Genomic DNA, 27,316 nt, shown 5'->3' on the forward strand with positions numbered 1-27,316 from the left:
CCAACTTATCACATTGATACCAACTTAACAACAGCACTCATCGATTTTACATTTTAATTTCACTCCTTTCACTTCACTCAAACACATCACTATTTATCATTCGTTCACGAAGTCTATTGGTCTATTGTCTATGGGAATATGGCTCAATGGCAAATGACAAGTTTTATTTTGTTTTGTCAGCGAATTTAGCGGGCTTTTTACAAAAGTTTTATTATGTTAATTTGTTTGTTATACAAAGATGGTAATCGAAGTTTAAAATGATAAGGATTCAAACAAGAATTCAAGGTCCTTACAAAAGTACCTTGCGAGTGTAGATTTTTTTTAGTTTACCTTCAAGATTGAAAGGATGGAGTAAGTACAATGAAAGTTAAATTAGGTACTTATTAATTAGGTAATCTTGGAAAAAGGAACATTAGCCTAAGACACATCTAGGTTTAAATACTTTTTACTCACCATGGTTTCGCACCTAAACTGTAAAGAACTAGCAGCAAAGAAGTCTGTTAAAAATAATATATTGTGTTCCAATGTTTGTTGGTTTGTACTTCAATCACGTCGCAACGGATCGACTTCTCCACTGAATTGACATTGGTGGAATGATTGCGGACTACAATGCCGCAGTACAAATAGCCAAGGAGAAGAAAAGAAGAAGAATCGGTACCTATACAGAAAGACCTGAGACAGGCTACTTTTAATCTCAGAAAATCAACCAATTTCCAGGGTATTTTTGAGATCTAAATCCATGCGGACGTAGTCGCGGGCATCGTCTAGTATAAAATGACACTAATTTGTTCATATTTAGTGTAGTAATAACTTCCTAAAGTGATTAAGTTCCTTTATAAAGTTAAACTTATTGAAAATGCAATTATTGTACCTAGGTAGGTACAATATGTAAATATCATTACAAGTTTGAATTAAATATAAGACTGCATAAAATAAAAATTAGATTATGAAATGAGATTTCTAAAAATATCACCAAATAATATGTCTTATTCTATTTTAAATAAAACCAGAATTTCAGTAGAAAACATTTTATTCACATCAAAATAATATCAAACATAAGTACAACTTTGTTACCTATATATTTTTATAATCAACTTTGTAACAATTTAAGTTTTATTTAACTGCAGTTTCAAGAATGTGGCAAGGATTTTGTTGTGCTCAGGACTGTACCTAGGGAATGCAATCCATTATACCAAAATCCCACAAGAATTTTGATTCATTAATCCAGCTCATAAAATGAACAGGATCCTGGCCATGTTACTTGCCGCGCGGTAGCAACAATTTGCCAACAATTCTTTAGGTATAGGTCCTACCTATTTCGTAAAAAAAAATGCTGGCCTCTCTGTCCGACGTTATCAGTGCAGACACATCTCTATCTCTCTCTCAGCGTTCCTTTATGAGACGGGAGCTTTACTATATGTTGTACCCACCAGCTTGGAATGTCAATTTTTTGTTTGTGTCAATAACAAGAAAAAAAATTTCATCATTATTTTTCATTCCATGAAGTTTAAATTGTAAATTATTTGATTTTTCCAAATTATTATCAATCTCGCGGGATTGCGACATTTGCGGGATCCCATTAAGAATCCTGTTCAGTAAGTAATGGGATTGAAATTTGATTACAGAATAGAATAGAATAGAATAGAATAGAATAGAATAGAATAGATTTTTATTCAAATAAACTTTTACAAGTGCTTTTGAATCGTCAAATAATTTACCACTGGTTCGGAATGCTGTTCCTACCGAGAAGAACCAGCAAGAAACTCGGCGGTTGCTCTTTTCAATTGTGCAATTTACAATAATATTCTATACTATACAAGCAATTGCAGACCCGCGCATTGCTGGAGCGAGTCAAATCCATGCTTTTTTATCATTTACATAATCTTCGATTGTGTAATATGCTTTTGCCAGGAGCATACTTTTAATGGATTTTTTAAACTTTGGTAAAGGCAAGTCTAATATTGACTGTGGAATGCATTCCCCAGCTGTACTTGCTGTATAAAACATGCTCAACAATATTTTTGACTTAACCACTTCTGTTCCTGCATGGCTGTATAAACAGGAGCTTCATACAGATTTCTGATTTGCTGCAGGAAAAACAGAAATACAACTGATAAAGACATGACATTGAAAAAAAGCTACGATGAGTTATTAAATTTATTCTACCAACTTACTCCAGAACTCCGCTCCCAGAGAGTAACTCGGAGTGTAAGAAAGCTAATGAACTATTGGAATAACTTTATCATAGTTGAGGATTACCGGTGTATGCCTCTCCTAGGCGATGAAGAAGAGGTGCCTAACTGGGAGGTTCATATTGTTAAATATTCTGTAGTTTTTATATAGGAATAAGAAATTGGTGCCTATTTTGGTTGTATACAATAACTGAATTGAGATAATTTTATATACATATCAAATATTTCAGAACCGGCAGGATTCGAATCTGAAGCTTAGTAGGATATTTTTCCTTGAAGTATAGGTGAAACACTATCATGAAAATTATAAATAGTATGTACAATCGTTTAAAAGCGCTGATTTGAAGTATGGGCCTTTGGAAGTAGTTTCGATAACTGTAACGTGTCGCTACTAGATGGCATTAACAGTAGCTTAGTAGTTAGTACCTACTGAATAAAAATACAATATCTGAAGTTTCGGCACTGGCACAGTTTACTACAGTTATGGAACTTCTAACAAAACGTCGAAGCTTCGACATCACTGGCAGCCGTGAAATGTTAGTATATTTGACGCAGGTAGCCCTAAAATAGCCCTATTTTTCTTTGATTTTACGTCACCAAAACCTAAAATTGGATATGTCGATTGAGGATCAAACCGAGAGTTCCCTCACTCTGTCACGGACGGCAAGTGAACCGTGGCCTGGTCAAAAGTGCTTCGGGCGTATTGCCCAATTGCAAGACGCAGGTTCCAATCCTGCCGGTTCTGCAATTTTTGATACGCATTTCAAATTATTTAGAAATTTCCTTGAAAAATTATAAATAAATTGAAATGTCACTTCAGCACAGTAAAACAGTCCTAAACAGCCTTGCTTTAAAGCTCACATTTGTCCATTCATCTATAGCCAGCGCTTCAAGCGGAAATGCTGCAAAATTAAAACCGGTACTGAATTTTCAGTTTTAAATCAAGGACATTTAGGTCCATTTTACACTGGCATTATTTTGTTTTGAGGCTCGAATTCTATCAACGTTGCCATACGCGCCGGTAGTAGGGCACCTCTGTCGTCGACAAAGTGCCGCTCGTTTGCAAGCACACTAATGGAGAAGTTTCCATTTTTTTTTTTTCACTGAATAATTAAATATATTTTAAGAAAAGTATGCTGAAGATATGAAAGAATCATTAAAATATCTCAACAAAAAAAAAACATTGCGGAACTTTTAAACTTTCGCTTGTAGGAATAGTTTCGTTTCACGCGGCGTGATGTCACACTACTGACTGACTGACGCGGCTCGTATTCGCTTCTATTCGGCTAGGTAAAATGACGTCACACTTGAAAGACCGCAATCCTTGTGCGCTAAAATACTTAACTTAAATAATTTCTCAGTCGTTTCTTTGATGGAATTCATTTTTTTCACGGATTTATTAGATTTGATCTATAATTTAATTCCATTGCATAAAATATAATATTAAGAACATCATGAAACTTCTCCATCGGTATACCTGCCATTTATTAATTATAAGAATACTCATAAGTATAAAAAAGTACAAATCGGTTTGTTTACATCTCGTTATTACTACTATGCACTTGATATTACTATAATGTAGTTCCTAAACATTCCAAGGTACAACCTTTGTAATTAAATAGAGAAGCTAATATGTTTTCACTCTCAAGTCCATAGGTAAAGTCAGGGTACTTTTTTGTAGCTTTAATACAATTGCACAAAACTACTGTTTAAGAAATGACTGATAGTTATTAATTTCGGCAATATGAATATGTGGTAGGTCAGAACTAGAATGATGAAGTTAAAATTTTTTCATTCTGAGTTTTGACATAACTAAGTATATCTTAACATTGTTAAGTTTTGTATTGAAGTTTATGTTTTATATTTATTTAGTTTTGTACACTTAGTATGTACATTGTGAGTTTTGTTTATTGTTTACTTGAAATAAGTTAAGCACTGTAGGTACAGATCACGAGTTAGAGAACTTCTAACAAGATGTTGAGGCTTTTACGTCACTGACAGGCGTCAAATGTTTGTACGTTTGACGTAGGTTGCCTTAAAGTAGCTCAATTTTTCTTTGACTCTACGTCCCCATAGCTTAATATTTGACATATCGTCAATTCAAGACCAAATCGAGAGTTCCCTCACTCTAGTTCACTCTGCCGTAGGTTAACAACCTAAAACGTTTTGTCTTACTAAAGCTAGGGTTTCCTAGAAAAGCGGTGTCGCTTTTTTTGTTTTTGTTTTTTTTTTTTAATTTATAGCTTGGCTGCAATGAGACCTGCTGGCAAGTGATGATGCAGCCTATTACTAAGCCTCCACTGTCCGTTCGTCCGTCTGTCTGTCAGCGGGCTGTATCTCGTGAACCGTAATAGGTAGAGAGTTGACATTTTCACAGAATGTGTATTTCTATTGCCGCTATAACAACAAATAATAAAAAAATCCAAATGGCGGACAAAAAAATAAATAGCGTTATTTCTTGTACCACGGTACGGAACCCTTCAGGTACGAATCCAACTCGCACTTGAATAATTTTTTTCTAGACTATTTTTCAGTATTACGCTAGAAAAGCTTAGATTTAGGTAATAAGTAGCCACAACTGAATAAAAATATCAAAAGAAAAAATATACTTTTATATATTTTATATATATGTATAATATTTTGATATTTAACAATAGGTATCTTACCTAAAAAAGCTTTCTACTATAGGTAGTGTACGAAAAAATGTATGGTTTTCAATTAACCTTCTATTAAAAATAACATACAAAATATCATTTCATTTTTTATTACCTCATTCATCATTCGATTTCCTGTGATTATAGTGTTATAAATGGTATAGACTATAAAAATATTATGTTCTACATGGTTATTTCATACTATATTTTGTAAACCCGTTTAAATTTTTATTATCATAGTGTTTGTTAACTTATATTACGAAAATTTCACGTAGGCATTCCGTCAACACGCAAGCTTCCCTGCTTTAACAGGGATTTTAGATTTTTCTAAAAATATGTAGTTTTAAAATTACAGGGGCTCAAAGATTTGTATGAAAATTTTTAAGACCGCGTAACTTTGAAACCGAATATTTTAATAGAAATCTGGAAAACCCCAGACATAGATATTAGTTTGTAGAATATGTCTGCAAAATTTCATGGACTTTGGTTACTTAATATTCAAATGAAATTGGAACTACGATTGTATGAAACGAGTGACGGAGAGAGCCCTCTTAAGGTGCTTACATGGGCAATTTTTTCAAGCAGTTATTGATCGGCGGCACATCAATCTGGAGCAATTATTTCGAATAATGTTGCAGTAAATTACTTCATGTGGGCGTGATATCATAACTGACTAAATTGCCTAGAATTGCGAAATTTCAATTGCCCGTTTAAGCATACCTTCAGGCTGAGATCTATCTGAGAGAGTGAAATTTGACTAGAGCGAAGTTCGACTTTGCTCAGACTTAAGACTGCTAAAACGAGACAGCGTTATATTATATGACACAAATCTGTCTCGTTTTAACTGAAGCTTAAGTATGAAGAAGGTCAAAGTACGCCCTAAAAATCTCAGCCCTAGGCTGATTTATGTCAGCCATATAAAGCTGTCTCGTTTTAACAGTGTCTTCAACTCTGAGCAAAGTAAAGTTCGCTCTATAGATCTCAACCTTATATCACAGCGTAAATACATACAGAGAGACGATGCCCATAATGTTTGCGTACGATCCGCAAGGTCCCTATCTACATTCTCTAACGATTTATCCAATACTTAAGCAAAATAAAAGTTTATTCTTCTACCAGTCAGCATAAGGTCAAATAAGGCTGCCTTTGCACACAATTGTTTTTTCTGTTTTTTTCTTTCTGTGTTGTGTTCCTTTACATGTGTTTTTGTGTGCAATAAAGTGTTCTATCTATCTATCATAATCTCCCCCCACTTCCCCCCGCCCCCTCACCGTAATGACCCTGCTGGATGGCTTTGTCTAGAGGTCCACATCCACTGACTGTATCTCTAAGCTGTGAAATGAACATTTCATTTTATGGAAGTATGACGGGGTCTTATCCCTGTGTGATAACAAGTACCCTGTCAAGTTTGGGCAAAAAACTACTGTTTAAGAAATAATGACCGCCAAAACTTTCAGCAGCTAACAGCTCTACAGAACCCTACCTTATTACGTGTTATACTTGACCAGCTATTGATATTATTTACAGTTAAAACTAGTGTGTCCAAAATAAAATTGTCCCTTAAAAAAACGTTAATCCTCTTTGAAATCGCTTATACCACTAAAAGTGCACCCAGAATGCTGGATAACATGTGTAGCAGTATATATGCCGCATTTGACGCATACATCCCAGGGCTTCAACAAGACCATTTGACTGAGGAATCCCCCGGTAAACGCATCCCCCGCACCATTAGTGTCCACAATTTGATCCCTAGATAACACAGTGACGGGTATCAAAGTTATTTTGGACCCCTCCACGAGTATGACAGGGTCTTTTCCCTGCGTGATGACAACCACTCGTTCCCTGGAACTGTTAAGTTTGGGCAGTGCCGCTATTTTTAACGCAATCTTTTGTAGACCTGTCTCTGCTATGTTGAACGCTTTGGCGAAGGCCTCCGCTTCCTGGAAATCAAAATAAAAAAATCAAATTTAATTATTTCATGTAGGACTAGCCGATGCCCGCGACTTAGGTTTTTCGAAATCCCGTGGGAACTCTTTGATTTTCCGGGATAAACAGTAGCTTATGTGCTAATCCAGGATATTATCTATGTCCATTCCAAATTTCAGCCAAATCCGTCCAGTAGTTTTTGCGTGAAGGAGTAACAAACATACACACGCACACACACACACACACACATACAAACTTTCGCCTTTATAATATTAGTGTGATAAATGCCGAGGGTAGAACCAAAGTGAACCAAGTAACATAGCCACACTGTCCTGGCAGGTGCGGATTGGTAGACTTCACACACTGTTGAGAACATTATGGAGATCTCTTAGGCATGCAGGTTTCCTCGCAATGATCCTGGAGCGAGCAGCGAGTGATTTTGTGAGAGAGATTATATACAACTGATTTAACCACATTATTTGAAACAACCCCTAACTGAATTACCTACGTAAATAAACGTTAAATCTGTGTGGGACTCTTGGAAAACCCTACACGTTCTACAAATAAAAGTACTTACCGATTCGTTGCCAAACAGCACGTCAACGTATGGCAGCAACTTCTGCAGTGGCTCCTTGAAGAATTGCGACACGAACGGCGCACTGAGGTTCATTATGAACGAGTGGCCGCCGGTGTGCGCACGCTCTGCTAGCAACATTATCGACTCAGGCGATACAGCTACGAAGAAACCCTGCAAATCGTAAGATAAGACTTGTCGATTTTTTTTAAGGAATACTAGCCATGCTAATCATGACTAATACTCTCCTTTCCCCTCCAATTAAGCGTAAAGCTTGTGCCAGGAGTGGGTACGACAATAGTGCAATAGGTGGGGTTTGAAGCGCCGACCTTTCGGAATTCAGTCCGTTCCTCAACCGTTGAGCTATCGAGGCTATAAAAAGTGCAAACCCCCAAATGGATCAGAAACGGAAAGGTTTTTATTCGAATAAACTAGTGCTAAAATTAAATTAAAATAATTTAGTGCTAGTATAATGGTCAAATGAAACTACCATTGGTTTAGAATGCCCTTTCTCCTGAGTAAGAAACTCAGCGGTTGCTCTTTTCAAAAATTCAATTTACAATAAGATGTCAAGTATAAGTAATTGAAATCCCACACATTGTTGGAGTGAGCTGAGAGTTCCATACACTTTCATCATTCACATTATTAGGTATACCCCACTAGGTGGACAAATGACATCAGACGAGTCGCAGAGGGCCGCTAGATTCAAGACGTGTGGAAGTCTCTACAAGGGGCATATGTCCAGCAATGGACGTCTATTGGTTGATATATCGATGTCGATATTGGCGAACGAGGAGCACGTGCATCGATGAAACAACGATGCACGGGCGTGGCAGAACAACGAAAGCGCTTCATGAAGTGAGGTTGGGATCCCCAACCTCACTTCATGAAGCCCTCTGCAACCTGGGCGGTCTACTCGGCTTCTGGAGCGAGCTTGGATGGCTGGAGTGAAGACTTCGGCGGGGAGGGGCAACGCACGCACAACAGACGGAAACGTTTAAGAGCGGAAACCAGCCCAGAGAGAAGAAAGAAAGATTGGCGATCGAACTGTTGTAATCGCAATGCATTACACATTCCAATTTCACTTGTACCTACTTTTTATAACGTCTCGACCACACTGAGGCCAACTCTTGACGTCTTTTCCTGACGCCTTTGCCAGATGACCGAGTGAACTCAAACAATCGCGTGCCAAAATTTCACAGCAATAGTTATAAACCATATGAAGCTTATCATTTACATTGTTTTTATTATGTAACAGATAAGTATAGTACGCGACAGGTTGAAATGGAGATCGGGGAGCGAACGCGTGTGTGAGGCGAAAAAATTATTGATTTCGATTTTTCAAAGTGGTTATTCGGGATAAAAATTGGGCTAGTCCGGGATGCAAGCTACATATATCTGTAACAAATAGATGATACCCGCGATTTCGTCCACATAGATTCAAATTTTATTAAAATTTTCGTAAGAACTCTCAACCCACTGTAATACAGTGTTTACTAGCACAGGGGTTGTCAAACCTATTCGTATGTTCTTACCAACTTTTTAACATTGTATACCTACTGTTTATAAGGCACATCTACTAACAAATACTTAGTACATAGCAAAATATTATAAAATAATATTTAGAATAACTATTTGTGCTTTGAAATAGTTTAAGAACTAAGAATGAATAAATGATGAATAATGAAAATGATGATGAAAATTTTCCGGGACAAAGTGTAACCTACGACTGTCCCCGGGGTACAGGCTATCTCTGAACTAAACGTCAAAATCGGTTAAACGGATGGACCTTTAAATATCCCGTGAGAATTTTTTATTTCCCAGAACGAAAAGAAGCCTACGTCAAAATCCATGGAAAGCAAGAAAACAGATAGACACACTTCCGAATTTATAATACCTACTATCTCGCGATTTCGCCTGCGTGGATTTAGGTTTTTACAACCCCGTGGGAACTCTTTGATTATCCGGGATAAAAAGTAGCCTATGTCACTATCCAGGTTTTTAACTATATCCATGCAAAAAATCATACCAATCCGTGGCTCCGTTACGGCGTGATTGAAGGACAAACAAACACACTTTCGCATTTATAATATTAGTGTGATTAGTATGGATTCCGTTATCGTGTTAAAAGTTCTATTTATCTCGAATAGTAATCGACTTTGCGTTCAAGAGTAGAGATACCTAGTAGGTAGGTATGTCAAGAATAATTTCAAGAGTATTTTTAGTCTAATCACTAAGTAGGCAGATGTTTGCGAGATAAATAATAATCTTTGGAATTTTCCATTCAACGCAGTGTAAAAATAATCCGAATTTATTATGATCCCCTCGTTAAATTAACGTTAATAAGATTATAATTAAACAATACCGAATGGTTATCTACTATTTACGAACTCTATACGCTAGCGTTAATTGGTAGCTACCTATAGACTAGCTTGCGACGGTAAGCAAATAACAATGGACCTATTTTAGAACTGCAGTTTATCGTACGCAACAAATAATACTCATTTATTCCACTACCCAAGAATAATTGCAATTTGAATGGTTTAAAATAGCCTTAATAGGTGACGTTTGCTTGAGACTCGATAGGTCTGGGAATTTTTAAAATCTACTAAAGGCCGCATTACAGCGCGGCACAAAGCGTCAAAATATGTATTACAATCATTTCGTATGGTGCATGTCGTACTAGAGCGGCGCTGCACTGCGCGTCGCAGCATACGGACTGTTCACTATAACGGCCTGCCTCGGTACTGTAGCGCGTCCGGTACGTTTGCGGAGAACTGTGTAGACGGTTTCTTAGCAATAATGCGGAAAAGGATCGCCTCAATTAAAAGCAGGCTGGAGAGAAGTCCCAACATTATCCTGAAGGTGATAGCAGACAGACAGGACAGCGCTCTCAAAGCGCACTGGATGTCTGCATTAGTTAATAAGTATATTAATTATATTAACTAACATAGAATAAGTTTCTTACTAACATACATTATATTATAATTTAGTTACTAACATAGGTTAAGATAGTACTAACATAATATTGTGTACCTTTGTTGCTTGAGAAAATAAAGATATTATTATTATAACTGGTCCTGCCGTCATGTTGGTGCCATTGCTTTGATTGCCTTGTTTGCTTTACTCCCTAGAACTTACGGTTTATTATTGTGTGATTTGCAATGGTGCCAACATAACGTCATAGGACAAGTTAGCTACAGTGAACTGTCTGTTGAGAATACATTTCAGAGATTTGGCTGAAATTCGGAATAGAGATAGATTATACCCTGGATTAACACATAAGCTACTTTTTGTCTCAGAAAATCAAAGAGTTCCTACAGGATTTAGAAAAACCTAAATCCACGCGGGCGAAGTCGCGGGCGTCAGCTAATAATAACCAAATTTACTTACGGAAGCATAGAAGAATTTCGCATTTTCAATGCTCGCCTTACATTCCGGCTTGTTGAGGTGATCAGGGGTGAACTTTTGCGCGGCGGCGAGATTCGCGCACAAGGAGCGGTGCGTGCCCGTGACGAGCACGGCGCACGTGCCCGTCGGAGCATCCCTTGTCACTTGGTAGTGGACTGTTACACCTTCCGACCTGATGATAGATACCAGATACAAGGCTCTAGGAATATTATGTGGTCTGCTCCAACTTATTATACAAGAAATAGAAATCGTCGCTTAAGAGCCCGCTTCATCGAAGCCATAACTCGTTGGCGGGCGGAACCTAAAATACTTAGTGCTGTTTCCACAGATGACGGAAACAACGTAATTTGGCGCACGCACCTTCCGACCTGGTGATAGATACCAGTTACAAAGACTTTAGGAATTAATTGGATTTTGGATTACTGGACCACTAAAAATAGAAGATATTCGCTTAGAACAAGTAGTTATAACAGAGAGAAAGGCCTTGACTGTCAATTCTATTAATTATTATTATTATCTACCGCCGATGCAGATGTAGTGTACCTATCTAATTGAAGTTGTTAATGAAAACGATCACATACAATATTATGTCGGTAGCAAAGTAAGTGCATATTGTATCACACTATCACACTAATATTATAAAGGCGAAAGTTTGTATGTGTGTGTGTGTGTATGTTTGTTACTCCTTCACGCAAAAACTACTGGGCGGATCTGGCTGAAATTTGGAATGGAGATAGATAATATCCTGGATTAGCACATAGGCTACTTTTTATCCCGGAAAACCAAAGAGTTCCCACGCGGACGAAGTCGCGGGCGTCAGCTAGTTGTTCATACTTGTTAGTTGTTAATGCGCTCTCATATCTCACATTGATAAATGATAATGTGTAGAATGTAGTATAATGAACCTACGAGTACCTATCTACGGTGACTGTAGATTATGCCTACTATTCTATGCATGGAGAGAAGTTAATAAAGGGCTCTCTCTGTCACGTAATCACATACAAATGACGAAGACAAAAAGTCACTGGAGGTTAACCATTTTGAGTGACTAATCAATCACAAGCGAGCCTATGTTTTCCGTACGTCTCTGTCCACGCAATAAACTTAGTAAGTATATATAATCTGAGACTAATTATGAATTAAGGCATATGCTTAGAGATCGATTAATTAATCGATCGATTTTGCAGCCTCAATAGCTCAACCGGTAAAGGAGTGGACTGAAAACCGAAAGATCGACGGTCAAACCCCGCCCGTTGCACTATTGTCATACCTACTCCCAGTGACGGATTAACCCTTAATCAAATTAAGCAATTGCCTAGGGCATCACGTCTGAGGGGGCACCAGAAGGAGCACAAAAAAATCCGTCCTTAGGGCATCACGTCTCACTCTCACGTCACCAAAAACCACACCAAAAAAAGTTTCTAGGAATATTTTGAAAATTCGCGCGTTTTAGGTTGAAATAGAGATTAGAGTCCGACCTAGAGTCATAACCCCACTCCCGCTAGCCCACTCGTTGCCCGCTTATGCATTCGACAATTCGAATGCCCCCAAAAGCCGCAAGGCGCATTTCAATAAATAAATAAATTATGCTTTGGTTTTTATTGTTGTCGCACCTACTCCACTTCTAAAGTACGTTACATCTCAGCTTCTTATTTTACAAAAAACCAATGTTTTTAGGCGGTAAAGGTTTATAGACCGATTCTACTTGACATACGGATAGGGGGGCCCACAGGCATGGATTGCTTAGGGCATCAAGTAGTCTTAATCCGTCACTGCCTACTCCTAGCACAAGCCTGACGCTTAGTTGGATAGGAAAGGGGAATATTAGTCATTTAACATGGCTAATATTCTTTAAAAAAAAAAACTCATACAGAATACATTATTAATTATTATACGTTTTAATGCAATTATTATTACTATCATAATTTACTAAATAGGTGTGTCCCTTTGTTTTCGCTGTGACTGAATAGATCATGACGTAACTATTTATATTTACGATTTATTATGTTACATGATTTATTTATTATTTCTTATTTATACAACTTAAGTATATTATAGCGTATAAACGTGTACTATGTAAAACATGGTGAGGCAACCTGCAAGCCTGAGAGTTCGCCATAATGTTCTCAATAGTGTATGAAGTCTGCCTCCGCTCTTGCCAGCATGATGGACTAGGGCCTAACCCCTTTTTACCCGACTGCGGCAAAGCCAAGACGAAGGGTTATCATTTTAGCAGTCTATGTAGGTATGTATGTATGTATGTACATGTGTATGTTTGTATCCAGATTCTGTGTGTTATTATATTCTGAGAGGAGATCCGTGGTCAGTAGTGAGCTGGAAATGGGTTAAGATGATAATGAATAGGATAATAATGTGGTGGGTTCCCAAATCTTTGTCGGTCACTTTATCTTAATGCATTTTCTTGGCAGTTTGGTCAAACTATGGTTAACTATGGTCTATGGATATTTATAGACCTTCATTACACAGTTTACATAATTCGACTCTTCAAACAAAGCTGACGTAATATTAGGCACGAGCAAACCAACACAGATAAGATAGTGGGGCATAAGTTATCAAACTATCCACATATCCTCTCACTTATCATGGCAACAAGGTATAATTTTACCAAGTTATAATGAAAACTAGTATTTTTGATAAGTTTTAAACCAAAGAGATATTATTTCTGGACCCTCTGAAACACCTTTAAAGCGTAGTGTGACTTAAATCCGCTAAGTAATGTTTGTTTGTGACTTAAATAGCCCATTTTTATGCCGTAAAGTCCATACTTAATATTACAAATGCGAAAGTGTGTCTGTCTGCTAGCTTCTCACGGCCTTACAGTTCAACTGATTTTGATGAAATTTGGTATAGATTTAGCTTACATCCTAAGAATGGCTATAGGGTGCTTTTTATACCAGACAACCAAAATATTTCCCATTGGATTTTTTAAAAACCTAGTGTTTTTTTCAAAAACAAAGTCGCGGACGTCATCTAGTAGGCTAATTATTATCTTATTTTATCAAGTATCAAATAATCTAGTAATCACCCTCCTACATTTGTACGAAGACAGCACTGGCTTGTGTCACCTTAAGTCATGGACATGCATTAGTTATGTCACGGATTCGTTAATTAAGTCACAGATAAGTTTTACTTTAATTCAATATAAAATACTAGCTACAAAAACATAAACCAATACTTACGTGGCTTTGTCTCTTAATATCCTGGCATAACGATCGTTACCAACACAACCAAAGTATGTGCAAACGTTAGGTGTCTTTAAGATCCATTGCGCCACTCTTAAAGTGTTCTGTACACTGCCTCCAGCTATGAATTCAGCTTTGTAACTAAAACATTGATTAATAGTGGTTATTTCATGAAGCGGTGATAGCCTAATAACTAAGATTTTTGCTTACGCCTATAACTTTTCAGAGTTTCAATGTGCTTTATAAGCAACTAGCTGACGTCCGCGACTTCGTCCGCGTGGATTTAGGTTTTTCGAAATCCCGTGGGAACTCTTTGATTTTCCGGGATAAAAAGTAGCCTATGTGCTAATCCAGGATACTATCTATCTCCATTCCGAATTTCAGCCAAATCCGTCCAGTGGTTTTTGCGTGAAGGAGTAACAAACATACACACACACACACACACACATACAAACTTTCGCTTTTATAATATTATAGTGTGATTTAATATTACTTGCTTTAATGGTGAATGAAAACATTGTGAGGAAACCTGCATGCCTGCGGGTTTTCCATTATGTTCTTGGCTGTATATGAAGTCTGCCCATCCACACTTGGCCAGCACATTTCTGAGAGATCACTGGTGTAGGTTAGTAATGGGCCAGCAATGGGTCAAGATAATATTTCAGTTTAACGTGTGTATCTGTCTGTGGTATTCTAGCTCCTAAACTAATGAACAGATTTTAATTTAGTTTTTTTTGTTTGAAAGGTGGCTTGATCGAGAGTGTTTGTAGCTATAATCCAAGAAAATCGGTTCAGCCGTTTAAATGTTATCAGCTCTTTTCTAGTTACTGTAACCTTCACTTGTTGGGGTTGTTATAAATTTTTAATCAATTCAACTTAAGACAATCCACTTAGTCAAAGCTCTAAAACCACTAAAATTTCACCATGTATAGTGTATACTGTATCCTTCTAATAAATATTGTATGGATGGATGTATGGATGTTTGATACCCTTTCACACAAAAACTACTGGACGGATTTGGCTGAAATTTGGAATGGAGATAGATTATACACTGGATTAACACATGGGCTAAGTTCTATCCCAGCAAATCAATGAGTTCCCATAGGATTTTTAAAACCGATATCCATGGGAATGAAGCATCAGCTAGTAGATACATACTTTTCAACAAGCTCCCTATAGAGAGGCATGTGTTTCTCCTCAGCCATAATCGCGTCGTCTGGATGGAGATCATATTTCACCAGCAAGTCGTTATCAACACAAGCCGATATGTCCAGCAGTGGGTTTCCAATACCCACAAGCAAATCTTTACCACAAGGGCAACTGAAAAAAAATCTAATTAGACTTGTTTGTGTACATATTTTGAGGCATAAAATATTTTTGGACCCCTAGTTAAGACATTGGCCTCCTGTTCAGGGAGTGCAACTCTATTTGTTTCAGGATTTTTGAAAATTCCACCCCCTCACAGATTTTCAAAAGTAAGTGAGGCTAGGGCGAGGCAGCTAGTACTCTTTAAAACAATTATAGAATAGAAATAGATTTATTTAGTAAGTTTAGTATCTCTAACCCCAAGGAGGTACAGCTTCTAAATCTAGTCATTCACTTTTATTACTTTAAACTTTGGGTTTTAAGCTTTGGGAGCAACATTATAAAATATCTAAGTTATTGTTGGTCAAACGTGAAAGAACAACCGCTATGTATTATAGAAATGCTGTATATTTACCAATAGTAATCATAGTAATATAGAAAATTAAAATACCTATTTACTAAGAAAATTATATAGCATTATTGCATTGTTCAACATTTAGATAGAACAATATTCAGATAGAAGTGGGGTTAATTCACGGCGCGCTATCCATGCCAATAAATTAACCAGAAAGGAAGTGTAATAACACTAATAATATGCAAAAAATTTGCTCACCAAGAATCCACCATTATGTAATGTTAATCAAACAACCAAAACTAAGAGTACCCTTAGGGATATCATATAAAATATAAGTTTATTTATGAAGTTAATTAAATAAAATTTATACTGTCGCGCAAGAGATCACCACATGGTTTTCTTTACAAGCGAAAAACGTGCTTCCGCCGCTGTATGAATACGAATACAAAAAAATATTTGAATTTCGACGCGACGTTTCCCATCACTACTGTCAAGCTTTGCTGTCACGTGTCAAGGTGTTAACTGTCAAAATGCCAATTAACTGTAATGGAGATGCTTGAGATGGGCCAGAGCATAGAGTCGTTCGTTCATTCACTCATTCATTAGATCGCTTGTACACTGTTTCCGTTCCGTTCGGAACTGTTTTCAGAAACTGATAAACTAATAGACAACCTGAGAATGTGGGCTGTCTATGCGTAGTCTATGATTATTGTCAATTCTCTGTGGTCAGCAGTGTTGCCATCATAGCGAAGATTTAACTTAGATTTAGGGTAAAACTGAATAAGCGAGATAATTTAAAGAATAAGAATTTAATCAGGTAGTTAGAATAATTTATCAAGTATATTTTTGGGATAAAATTAAAAAATATCTAGATAAAAATACTAAAAATATATCCTTCAGGATCATTATCACATTTTGTTTAGATTATTTGTTCAAGGCCATAACACTATGTGTGTGAAGTCTACCAATCAGGCTTAGCAGACCACACACGGATTGGTAGATTAAGGGTAAAAACCTTCCTCGCTCAAACTCACGCCCTCAATTTATGAGAAATACAAGAAAAAAAAAATTAAATAAAAGCGAAGAAGAGTTAAGAGAAAGCTTACGAGATTTGTACCTACTGAAATCATTAGTTCAAAACAGCGCCATTTGGCTAATGATGATTTTTTTCTTTTCCAAACGCGGCTATTTTACCTAACGTACACGGCTGCCTAAAAATTTGCATTGGTAATGATGTCCAGCAGTAAAGTTAGTCAATAATTTGTAACCACGTTTGGAACCAACAAAAATAAGGCTTTTTTTCAATGAAGATTTAATCTAGCAAGTATAGGTAAAGTGTTAACCGTAAAATGGAAATTGGAATTAATACATGGCAACATTAGTAGACAGTGACCACAGACAGTGACATAACCTATAACCGGCCCTAATCACGTTTCATTGCCGATTTCAAGGAGAATCTTCGAGAAGTGCAAGTTTTCAGAGTAATCTGAATTCTCTTGAACTCTGTTATATCATTCCACTTGAGTGAAAAAATGTTGCGCCTGCCTCGTGTCGTTCGTCAAACCGTATCCTTGAACAAAACCCACCAGTTTTCAAGATTCTATGCCAAAGATGTAAGGTTCGGTGCTGATGTAAGAGCGCTGATGCTGCAGGGCGTAGATGTCCTCGCCGATGCCGTCGCAGTCACAATGGGTCCAAAAGGTAGAAATGTAATTTTAGAGCAATCTTGGGGTTCGCCGAAAATAACAAAAGATGGTGTGACAGTAGCCAAAGGAGTAGAACTCAAAGACAAATTTCAGAATATCGGTGCCAAACTTGTCCAAAACGTAGCAAATAATACGAACGAAGAAGCCGGCGATGGAACTACAACTGCTACGGTGCTCGCGAGAGCTATCGCGAAAGAGGGTTTCGAGAAAATTTCTAAGGGAGCGAATCCGATTGAAATTCGCCGAGGGGTTATGTTGGCCGTGGAAACTGTTAAAGAAAAGTTGAAGAACATGTCAAAGCCGGTCACGACGCCTGAAGAAATCGCGCAGGTCGCGACTATCTCTGCGAATGGTGACGTTGCGATCGGCAAACTCATCGCCGATGCTATGAAGAAGGTCGGCAGGGACGGAGTCATCACTGTCAAAGACGGCAAGACGCTCACCGACGAACTCGAAATTATCGAAGGTATGAAATTCGACAGAGGTTATATTTCACCATATTTCATCAACTCCTCCAAGGGGGCGAAGGTCGAGTTCCAAGATGCCTTAGTTCTATTTTCCGAGAAGAAAATTAGTAACGTACAGACAATCATTCCTGCTTTAGAGTTAGCCAACCAGCAGAGGAAACCGTTAGTCATCATTGCTGAGGATGTTGATGGAGAGGCGTTATCGACCTTGGTTGTGAACAGGTTGAAGATTGGGTTGCAGGTTGCCGCTGTGAAAGCTCCTGGTTTTGGCGACAACAGAAAGGCTACATTGAGTGATATGGCCATTGCGACTGGTGGTGTTGTATTTGGTGATGAAGCCAACCTCATCAAGTTGGAAGACGTCCAATTATCCGACCTTGGTCATATTGGAGAGGTGATTATCACCAAAGACGACACTCTCCTGCTCAAAGGGAAAGGCAAGAAAGCTGATATCGAAAGAAGAGCTGAACAGATCCGTGACCAGATCCAAGAAACAACTTCTGAATATGAGAAGGAGAAGTTACAAGAGCGACTTGCGAGACTTGCGTCTGGTGTAGCAGTTTTACATGTCGGGGGATCCAGTGAAGTAGAAGTAAATGAGAAGAAGGATCGTGTCAATGATGCTTTAAATGCAACCAGAGCTGCCGTTGAAGAAGGAATCGTCCCTGGAGGTGGCTCAGCTCTTCTCAGATGTATTCCTGAACTGGACTCCATCAAAACAACAAACAGCGACCAGGCTACTGGCATTGAAATCATTAAGAAAGCATTAAGGATGCCCTGTATGCAAATTGCTCGCAATGCTGGTATTGATGGATCAGTTGTAGTTGCCAAAGTTGAGGATATGGGCCCCGAATTTGGATATGATGCTTTGAACAATGAATACGTTAACATGATTGAAAAGGGCATTATTGATCCAACGAAAGTTGTAAGAACAGCGTTAACGGATGCCAGTGGAGTTGCATCGTTATTAACAACTGCTGAAGCTGTAATCTGCGATATTCCTCAAGAGAAGGAACCTAACCCGATGGCTGGCATGGGTGGAATGGGAGGAATGGGGGGAATGGGTGGGATGATGTAATCTTCCAAAGACATTTATAAGTTTTATACCGCATTTAAAGTGTAAAGACTATAATTATTTCACAAGTTAAGGGTATTGCAATGACTGGTAATGTGCAGTGAATGGTTTATGTTTAATGATGTCCGATTGATTGTGTTAGATTAGAAAGACAGCTGTCTTAGAATTATTTAGTTTAAAATGTTTGCTTCAGTGGAGCAGGAGTTATTTTTAAAAATAAATAATGTTGTTCATTTTCTTTGTTTCATTTACTAAAACATCAATACTTACATGCAAACTACAATGGACTTTTTATTCAATAGAAATAATTATACATTTTGTAACTTGGTTACATCATAGTCAAGGAACATTTATATCATAGTTCTTTTATTACTCAAAGTACTAAACTCTTATGAACAAAGATATAATAAATCATTGTTTTAATCCCCAGCTGTAGGTAATTATTACTTATATAACAATTCTTCATCAAAGTATGTATTCCTCATAATAAAAGCTGCCTTTAGTTATGTATTTTAAATGTGTTTAGTGATGTGTTGCACTGCACTTTGAATTGGACTGTATTTATAACACTTGATGGTTGTATAAATGTTTTAATAATAAAATCGTAATAAACTGTATAACAATATAAGCGCTGGTAATTTGGAGGCGGTCGCGCCGCGAATGCATTGTGCCGCGCGCCGGCGCCGCACCGCGAGGCTCCCCGCTCCCGCAGCCCGCCGCCGCGCACGCCTTGTGCAGTGCTATAGCACTAAACATCCTGCCCGCGCGAGTTGGAAATCGGAAGGGGGCAAATGTTGTTAAAGGCCCGCGTGATGACTCCCTTCTTTGTTTTGATCTCTGCCACGCGAGCCACTCCGTCCTGTCCTGGATGCACCTTCTCCACTCTTCCAAGCAGCCATAAAAGTGGTGGCTGCGCTCTGTCTTTCACGAGCACCAGGCTACCTAGCTGGAGACTTGTGATTGAGCCCCTCTGCCATTTCATGCGCTGTTGTAGCAGAGAGACGTATTCAGCCGAGAATCTCCGCCAGAAGTGCTGCTTGAGCGCCTCGATGCGTTGGTAGCGATCCATGGCGGCGATGTTTGTATCGCTGACCATTGGGCGAGGAACCGACAAGAGTGAGCGTCCTATGAGGAAATGAGCGGGAGTGAGGCAAGTAAGGTCGGAAGGATCGGAAGAAAGAGGTGTGAGTGGTCTGGAATTTAGGATGGCTTCAATCTGAACCAGACACGTGGTCATCTCTTCGTACGTTAAATGTGTTAAATTTAAGATGCGTTTAAGGTGAAATTTGACTGATTTGACAGCAGACTCCCATAAACCCCCGAAGTGAGGTGTGTACTGGGGTATACGGCGGAATTCAATATCCCTATTGCTAAGATCTGACTTGATGTCGTCTGAGTATTTTGAGAAAAAAGATGCGATTTCATTACTGGCTCCAATAAAGGTCGTCGAGTTATCGGACGTTACAGACATTGGCTTACCGCGACGTGATATAAATTTTAGAAATGCTGATATGAAGGCCTCCTTTGTCAAATCCGTGACGAGCTCCAGGTGCAAAGCTTTAACTGCGAAGCAGACAAATATGCAAATGTAAGACTTTTCCAGTTTCGCACCCCTGCCCTTACGGCTTGCTATCATTATTGGACCAGCGTAGTCAATTCCAGTGTGCAAAAATGGGAATTCTAAACGTGTTCTATCCGCGGGTAAGTCACTCATCATAGGCTGTATTGGTTTCGGTTTAAACCTGCAGCAACGAACACAACGATGCACGACGCGTCTAGCGAGGTTCCTCCCCCCCAGTGGCCAATATTTTTGTCTAATAAAAGACAAAAGGAGTTGAGGTCCCGCATGCATTAATGAAATGTGTTCTTTTTGAAAAAGGATTTGTGTGAGATGATGCTTGCCACATAAGAGTATTGGGTGTTTGATGTCGAAAGGATAGTGTGAGTTTTTAAGTCTTCCTCCAACTCTTATGAGCTCATCTGAATGAATGAAAGGTGCTAATGAACTCAACCTATTTTTGTATGGAAGAGGCTTTCCGGACTTTAATAAAATATATTCATCTTTGAACATTTGTTGTTGCACGAGTTTTAGTATATAAGTTTCTGAATTTTTTAATTCTGTTGTAGATAATGTTTGTGTTAATTTATTCTTAGGATATTTGCAATTGTGTATAAATCTTTGTACAAAAGCAAAAGATCTAATTAAATGTGTGTAACTTGACGTTTTATTAATTAATTCATGAATTATGTGTGTGACTGTGTCTTTACTTTGTGTCGTTGTGTGTAAAACTATTTCTGTTTTTTCCTGTCTTTGTGTGCTTGTAGAATCTGATTGTGTGTTTGGTATGATCGGAAACTGTATGTTTTTTGTTTTAAGAAAATCTGGACCAGACCACCACAGTGCGCATGAGCCAATACTGTTCGTTGCAATTCCGCGTGAGACTAAATCGGCGGGATTTTCCTTCGATGGAACGTAGCTCCACCTGTGACCAGCTGTGCTGTCTTGAATCTCACCTACTCGAGTCCGAACAAACGTTTTTAATTGATTTGATTGCGTTTTTAGCCATGCTAACACGATTGTGGAATCAGTCCAAAAAAAGGAATCGTGTACCTTAAGGGTGATTGATGACATCACTTTGGCGTGAAGTCTAGACGCCAGGAGCGCACCACAAAGCTCGAGTCTGGGGATTGTGGTAGGCTTCAAAGGCGCTACTTTATTTCTGGAAGCTAGAAGGCGAACTTGTACCGTGCCATTTGCGTCGACCGCCCTCACGAAGATACATGCACCGTAAGCACGTTCCGATGCGTCTGAAAACGTATGAAGTTCCAAACGAATAACATTATCAAAACTAACCCAACGAGGAATACGAAGTGATTTAAGAGAAATAAGAGAATCTATGAAGTTCAAAAAGGTGTTCTGGGTATCTTTTGACACTTCCTCATCCCAACCGCATTTATCTATCCAAAGGTTTTGCATTACCTTTTTTGCTTGAACAGTGCAAGGCCCTAGAATCCCAAGCGGATCAAAGATTTGACTAATAAGAGATAGAATTTTACGTTTAGTAATTTTCTTGGCTTTAGGATCTAGGTCAATTGTGAATAATAAATGATCTAAGTTACAATCCCATTGAAGACCAAGAGTTTTGCAGGGTAATGATTCATCTAGATTTAAAGTTTTATTTTTATTGATTTGTTCAAGTGCATTGTCGTTAGTTAATGATTTCAAGACTTCGGAGCTATTTGATTGCCATTTACGCAGCTTGAATTGTGCTGACAGTAACGTTTTATCTACACTTTTGCACAGGTCAATGACAGATTCTATGGAATCACCACCACTAATAAAATCGTCAACATAAAAGTCCCTAGAAATGGCAATTTTTGTGTTAGGATCTGAACATTGTTCTGCCAACGAAACCAAGCATTTAGTGGCTAGGTACGGTGCAGATGCTGTACCGTAAGTAACCGTATTCAACGTAAACGGTCTTATGTGTTCACTCGGATCAAATCGAAATAAAATTTGTTGAAGTGAACGTTGTGTGGGTTCGACTAAAATGGCTCGATACATTTTCTCAATGTCTCCCGAAACAACATATTTGTGCTGACGGAAGCGCAGTAAAATTGAAAGTAAGTCATCCTGGACGACAGGACCGACCATTTGAATGCTGTTAAATGTTTTGCCCTTATTTAATGCTGAGGCATTGAATACGACGCGACATTTTGTCGTAGTAGAATTTTCCCGAATAATCGGAAAATGGGGCAAATAATACCGGTTTTGAGAATCAGGTTCAGTAGGTTTTGAAATAACTGTGTCGCTCATGTGACCTAAGTCTCTATATTCAGTCATAAAATCGTAGTATCTCTTTTTTAAAACTGAATCGCGTTGAAATCTACGCTCAAGTGCTAGCAAGCGATTTTTGGCCGAGTGATAATTATCGCCGAGAACCTCGGGTGACTCTTTTAAGGGTATAGTTACAATAAATCGACCATCAGTGTCACGTCGAGTGTTCTCTGCGAAACTTTTTTCACAGGCTTGCTCTTCTAGCGTTAAGTTATATTTAGAAGAAACCGACTCTAATTCCCAAAATCGTGTTAGCAAGGCATCATCGCGCTGAGTGAAAAAGCAAGACGATTGATGTGCTTTATTTTTATGTGATTGTGTATATGCCTTGATTGTGCCAGAAACCAGCCAACCAAGTTTTGTTTTTTGCAATTTTGGGCATTGCTTACCGAGATCGATGAAATCTGAACATATGACGTCCCAGAAGACATCTGCTCCTACCAATATGTCGATAGGTGAAGAAATATGGAAAGATGGATCAGCTAATCGAATATGAGGCGGTAATTTTAAAGACCTGATATCGATGTTGCATGAAGGTAATGTGTTGGTAATCTGAGGTAATACGTGACACTCAAGATTGACCTTGAAATCCCCCGAATATGACTCGAGAGGTAAGGTGCAAGACTCTGCTACGTATGATAACTGGTTGTTAATACCTGTCACAGAGGAGCTTACGCTTCGACGCAGCAAACCCAGCTTCTCACACAGGTGCTGTGTGACATAATGCCCCGTGGAGGCATTGTCTAGAAGAGCGCGAGCAGGATGTAGTTTCCCGTCGGCGCCGACCACATTCACCAATGCTGTGGAAAGCAATGTAAGAGGTTTGTTACTAGTCTGAATATTGGCAGATAAGGCAACTGTGGTGTGCTGTTCAGTATCTTTATGTAAAAGTGTGCTGTGCTTTAAAGAACAGTATTTACAGTGAGTTAAGCGGCACTGACTGTCTTTGTGACCAGGCCGTAAACAATTTTTACACACACTGAAATTCTTCATTTTTTCTAAGCGTTCATCTACGCTTAATTTTCTAAATTCAGAACAGCTAAATAAAAAATGATTTTGTGTACATAAAGGACATGCAGTGGTTTTAAGTGTAATTTTTTCTTTATTTAAACTTGTATTTTTTGATAGTGTATTGTGCTTATTCTGTGTAAATTGTGTATTTTGATTTGTTTGTGAAGTTGACTGTCTTTGTGTTTCTTCAAGTTGTATAGTATCTAATAAGTCAGCTCTGCCTATTAGAAAATCTATAAATTGTTTTAATGTAGGAGAAGTAGTTATTGAGTTACGATGTTCCTCCCACTCACGAAAGGTAACACTGTCTAACTTACGACTCATTAAATGAATAACCAAGGTATCCCAGTGATCAGTGGGTTGACCTAGGGTATTTAATGCACATAAATTACGATTAATTGTATCGACTAAATTTCTTAAAGATTTTCCAGACTCTTTCGTCATTGTTGAGAAATTTAGTAACGAGTTGACATGTATATTTACAAGCAATCGTTCATTGTCGTACCTACTTGATAGCAATTGCCATGCTACTTCATAATTTTTGGAAGTGAATTCAAGATTTTTTATTACTGTTAAGGCACTGCCTTTAAGAGCTGCTCTCAAATAATGAAATTTATTAATATTCCCTAAATTATTATTAGAGTGAATTAAAGAAAGATACGTATCTCTGAATTCCAACCATTGAGTCATCTTCTCTCCGTCAAAGGAAGGAAGTGAAATTTTTGGAAGACGAACAAAGTCGTGAAAGCCACCGTCTCTGCTTTCGCTCCCTTCACTCGCCTCAGACACTGACATCCGACGCTGGAGGTGCCGTTTGCTTCTATTCATAATTGTACGTGCTTCAGCCACTAATGAAAAATATTTCGTATCGAATTCTTCACGTTCGAGAAGCAGTTGACTAGTATCGTCCGACAAAATCTCGAGCTCGGTCTGAAATTTATCGAAATCATTCTGTAGACTATCAATTTTACTCAGCCGACATTCAAGTTCGTTGTATTGAGTTTCGCTAATGTGGTCGCATTTATCTAAACTATTTAAGAAATTTTGAAATATAGTTAGCTTACCTTTAATGCTACCACGAAGTTTTATTAATTCTTTGCTACGTGGGTCACTCATTTTTAACGAATAAAGTCAAGCAAAATAAAGCAAAGAACGTAATTTGAAAAGTTGAAGTTAAAATAATAAGTAATGTGAAAGAAAAATGCAAAATAGTTCACGCGTTATAAAGTTATAACACGCGTAATGCCTAAAGTTTTAAATGCAGTCATAAGTAGGTACGAAATGCATTCAAATCGATGCGCGTAAGCCACTAGCAAGCGATAAGGAACCGGTTTTGAACTCGGCGTAGTCGCTCGTCGCCCGCTTCTAAGAGTAAAAATGTTGTACTGTAGGTACCGACAAGATGATTTAATTGAATTTTAGCGAAGATGTCTGATCCAGAAAGAATGCTAGAAGACGGAAACTAGAAGGAATAAGAAGGATATGGAACAAACTCACTCAGTCATGTCCCTGCCTTTTTTGGTTTCCGCGATGCAATGTTCCTTCGGGAAGTCTTCGCTGGTTTGTATGTATGGCGATTCGCGGCGTGGCTCCTTTTCGTTGACGGGTGAAGGACCAAAATGTTTAGTGATGTGTTGCACTGCACTTTGAATTGGACTGTATTTATAACACTTGATGGTTGTATAAATGTTTTAATAATAAAATCGTAATAAACTGTATAACAATATAAGCGCTGGTAATTTGGAGGCGGTCGCGCCGCGAATGCATTGTGCCGCGCGCCGGCGCCGCACCGCGAGGCTCCCCGCTCCCGCAGCCCGCCGCCGCGCACGCCTTGTGCAGTGCTATAGCACTAAACAAAATGAAAGAGAAAGCAATTGGCATGGAGAATCATTACTACAAAGTCTTGGAATCTTATTCATGAATAGGTCAATGACCCTAGATAACCTATCCGTAATTAGTTTAGTGACAACTTATGTACCTACAGTTGGTAGGTACTTATTGGTGGGACTTATTGAAATTGTAAAACTTGTTTTACAGACATTTAGACTTGACACCGTTAATACTATGTAAGTAGGTAAAACATTACGGTGGGTATATAACCTTTGTTTCGAAAGAGATTTTCAGGGTTCCGTACCTCAAAAAGAAAAACGGAGCCCTCATAGGATCACTTGTTGTCTGTCTGTCTCTCTGTCTGTCCGTCCGTCCGTCCGTCGTGTCTGTCAAGAAAACCTATAGGGTACTTCCCGTTGACCTAGAATCATGAAATTTGGCAGGAAGGTAGGTCTTTATAGCACAAGTAAAGGAATAAATCCGAAACGGCGAAAACCGTGAATTTGTGATTAGATCATTAAAAAAAATTAAAATGTGTTTCAATTTTCAAAATAAGATAACTATACAAAGTGGGGTATCATGTAAAAGGGCTTTACTGTAGGTATATACTATATTCTAAAACAGATTTTTTATTTTTATGCATAATAGTTTTTGACTTATCGTGCAAATCGTCGGAAAAATTACCCCAGTACGGAACCCTCGGTGCGCGAGTCTGACTCGCACTTGGCCGGTTTTTTATGGATTTTATTTCAGCCATAGCCCATATCGGTCAAGGCCCACTCCCTGGTATTCAACTCAACTTGTCAAACGGACAGCGGAGGCTTAGTTGTAGGGTTCCGTTGGCACCCTTCTCGTACGGAACGCTAAAAATAAGAACTACTTCCGCATGCTCTTGTCAGGGAAAACGACTGGTTCCGAACTCTCAGAAGAACATGCAAGAAACTAAGTTGTGTTGTTGGTTGGGTGAACAGGGACCATGACTTTTACATCATCAAATTCAAATTATTTTTATTCAAGTAAACTTTTACAAGTGCTTTCGAATCGTCAAAATAATTTACCACTGGTTCGGAATGCCGTTCCTACCGAGAAGAACCAGCAAGAAACTCGGCGGTTGCTCTTTTCAAGTATTCAATTTACAATAATATGCCATCTTCATCGACCCGCCCGGCTCACTACTGAACACGAGTCTCCTCTCAAAAAGAGAAGGGATTTAGCCATAGTCCACCACGCTGGCCGAGCGCAGATTGGCAGACTTCACGCACCTTTGAGAATATTAAGAACTCTCAGACTTGCAGGTTTCGTCACGATGTTTCCTTTACCATTAAAGAAATTAATAGGTACTTAATCCGAAAAGTTAGAGGTGCGTGCCCGGAATCGAATCCCCGATTAGGAGGTCGGCATCTCAACCACTAACTAGAGTCTAGACTATCACGGCTTACATGTGTAGGTATAGCTACATAAATACTGTTACTTATGTTATAACTAGAGGATGCCCGCGGCTTCGCCCGCCTGGATTTCGGTTTTTTAAATCCCGCAGGAACTCTTTGATTTTCCGGGATAAAAAGTAGCCTATGTCGTTCCCCGGGATGTAGCCCATGTCTGTACCAAATTTCATCAAAATCGGTTCAGTGATTGGGCTGTGAAAACGTAGCAGACAGACAGACAGACAGACACACTTTCGCATTTATAATATTAGTATGGATTTTGCAGTCGCGCGCAATGCGTAATACGTAGTAACCTACTTGGGTATCAATATTATGCATCATTTA

The 27,316-nt window shown here is 38.5% G+C and overlaps 3 protein-coding genes and 1 long non-coding RNA gene across 4 annotated transcripts; 2 read left to right on the forward strand and 2 right to left on the reverse strand.

Moving 5' to 3' along the window:
* The first annotated feature begins 137 nt into the window (after positions 1 to 137).
* Positions 138 to 4,028, forward strand: LOC123873749. Its single transcript, XR_006797739.1, has 2 exons — positions 138 to 351; positions 2,094 to 4,028. It is a non-coding gene; the product is annotated as an uncharacterized LOC123873749 (long non-coding RNA).
* A 2,357-nt stretch (positions 4,029 to 6,385) lies between these two features.
* On the reverse strand, positions 6,386 to 16,111 carry LOC123873727 (adenosine kinase). Its single transcript, XM_045918742.1, has 6 exons — positions 15,879 to 16,111; positions 15,119 to 15,280; positions 13,958 to 14,101; positions 10,740 to 10,929; positions 7,350 to 7,520; positions 6,386 to 6,786 (listed from the first exon to the last, which is right to left on the reverse strand). The coding sequence occupies exons 1-6, from the start codon at positions 15,890 to 15,892 to the stop codon at positions 6,418 to 6,420; spliced, it is 1,050 nt and encodes a 349-aa protein (XP_045774698.1). The 5' UTR covers positions 15,893 to 16,111; the 3' UTR covers positions 6,386 to 6,417.
* Positions 16,112 to 16,996: 885 nt separating this feature from the next.
* Positions 16,997 to 19,101, forward strand: LOC123873712 (heat shock protein 60A-like). Its single transcript, XM_045918711.1, has one exon. The coding sequence runs from the start codon at positions 17,153 to 17,155 to the stop codon at positions 18,869 to 18,871; it is 1,719 nt and encodes a 572-aa protein (XP_045774667.1). The 5' UTR covers positions 16,997 to 17,152; the 3' UTR covers positions 18,872 to 19,101.
* Positions 19,102 to 19,384: 283 nt separating this feature from the next.
* On the reverse strand, positions 19,385 to 25,184 carry LOC123873700. The gene is made up of 2 exons (XM_045918684.1): positions 24,782 to 25,184; positions 19,385 to 24,647 (listed from the first exon to the last, which is right to left on the reverse strand). The coding sequence occupies exon 2, from the start codon at positions 24,543 to 24,545 to the stop codon at positions 19,617 to 19,619; it is 4,929 nt and encodes a 1,642-aa protein (XP_045774640.1). The 5' UTR covers positions 24,546 to 24,647; positions 24,782 to 25,184; the 3' UTR covers positions 19,385 to 19,616.
* Positions 25,185 to 27,316: the final 2,132 nt, after the last annotated feature.

The sequence above is a fragment of the Maniola jurtina genome, chromosome 17 (genome assembly GCF_905333055.1).
Source record: "Maniola jurtina chromosome 17, ilManJurt1.1, whole genome shotgun sequence".
Lineage (NCBI taxonomy): Eukaryota > Metazoa > Arthropoda > Insecta > Lepidoptera > Nymphalidae > Maniola > Maniola jurtina.

What these genes read in the sequence shown, in the direction of transcription:
- LOC123873727 (XM_045918742.1), bottom strand. An exon ending in TATAGGGAGCTTGTTGAAAA is followed by an intron (nt 14,102 to 15,118) that starts GTATGTATCTAC and finishes TCAATGTTTTAG; the next exon opens with TTACAAAGCTGAATTCATAG. An exon ending in TGCTGTTTGGCAACGAATCG is followed by an intron (nt 6,787 to 7,349) that starts GTAAGTACTTTT and finishes TTTGATTTCCAG; the next exon opens with GAAGCGGAGGCCTTCGCCAA.
- LOC123873712 (XM_045918711.1), top strand. Translation starts at nt 17,153, where the DNA reads ATGTTGCGCCTGCCTCGTGTCGTTCGTCAAACCGTATCCTTGAACAAA.
- LOC123873700 (XM_045918684.1), bottom strand. Translation starts at nt 24,545, where the DNA reads ATGAATAGAAGCAAACGGCACCTCCAGCGTCGGATGTCAGTGTCTGAG.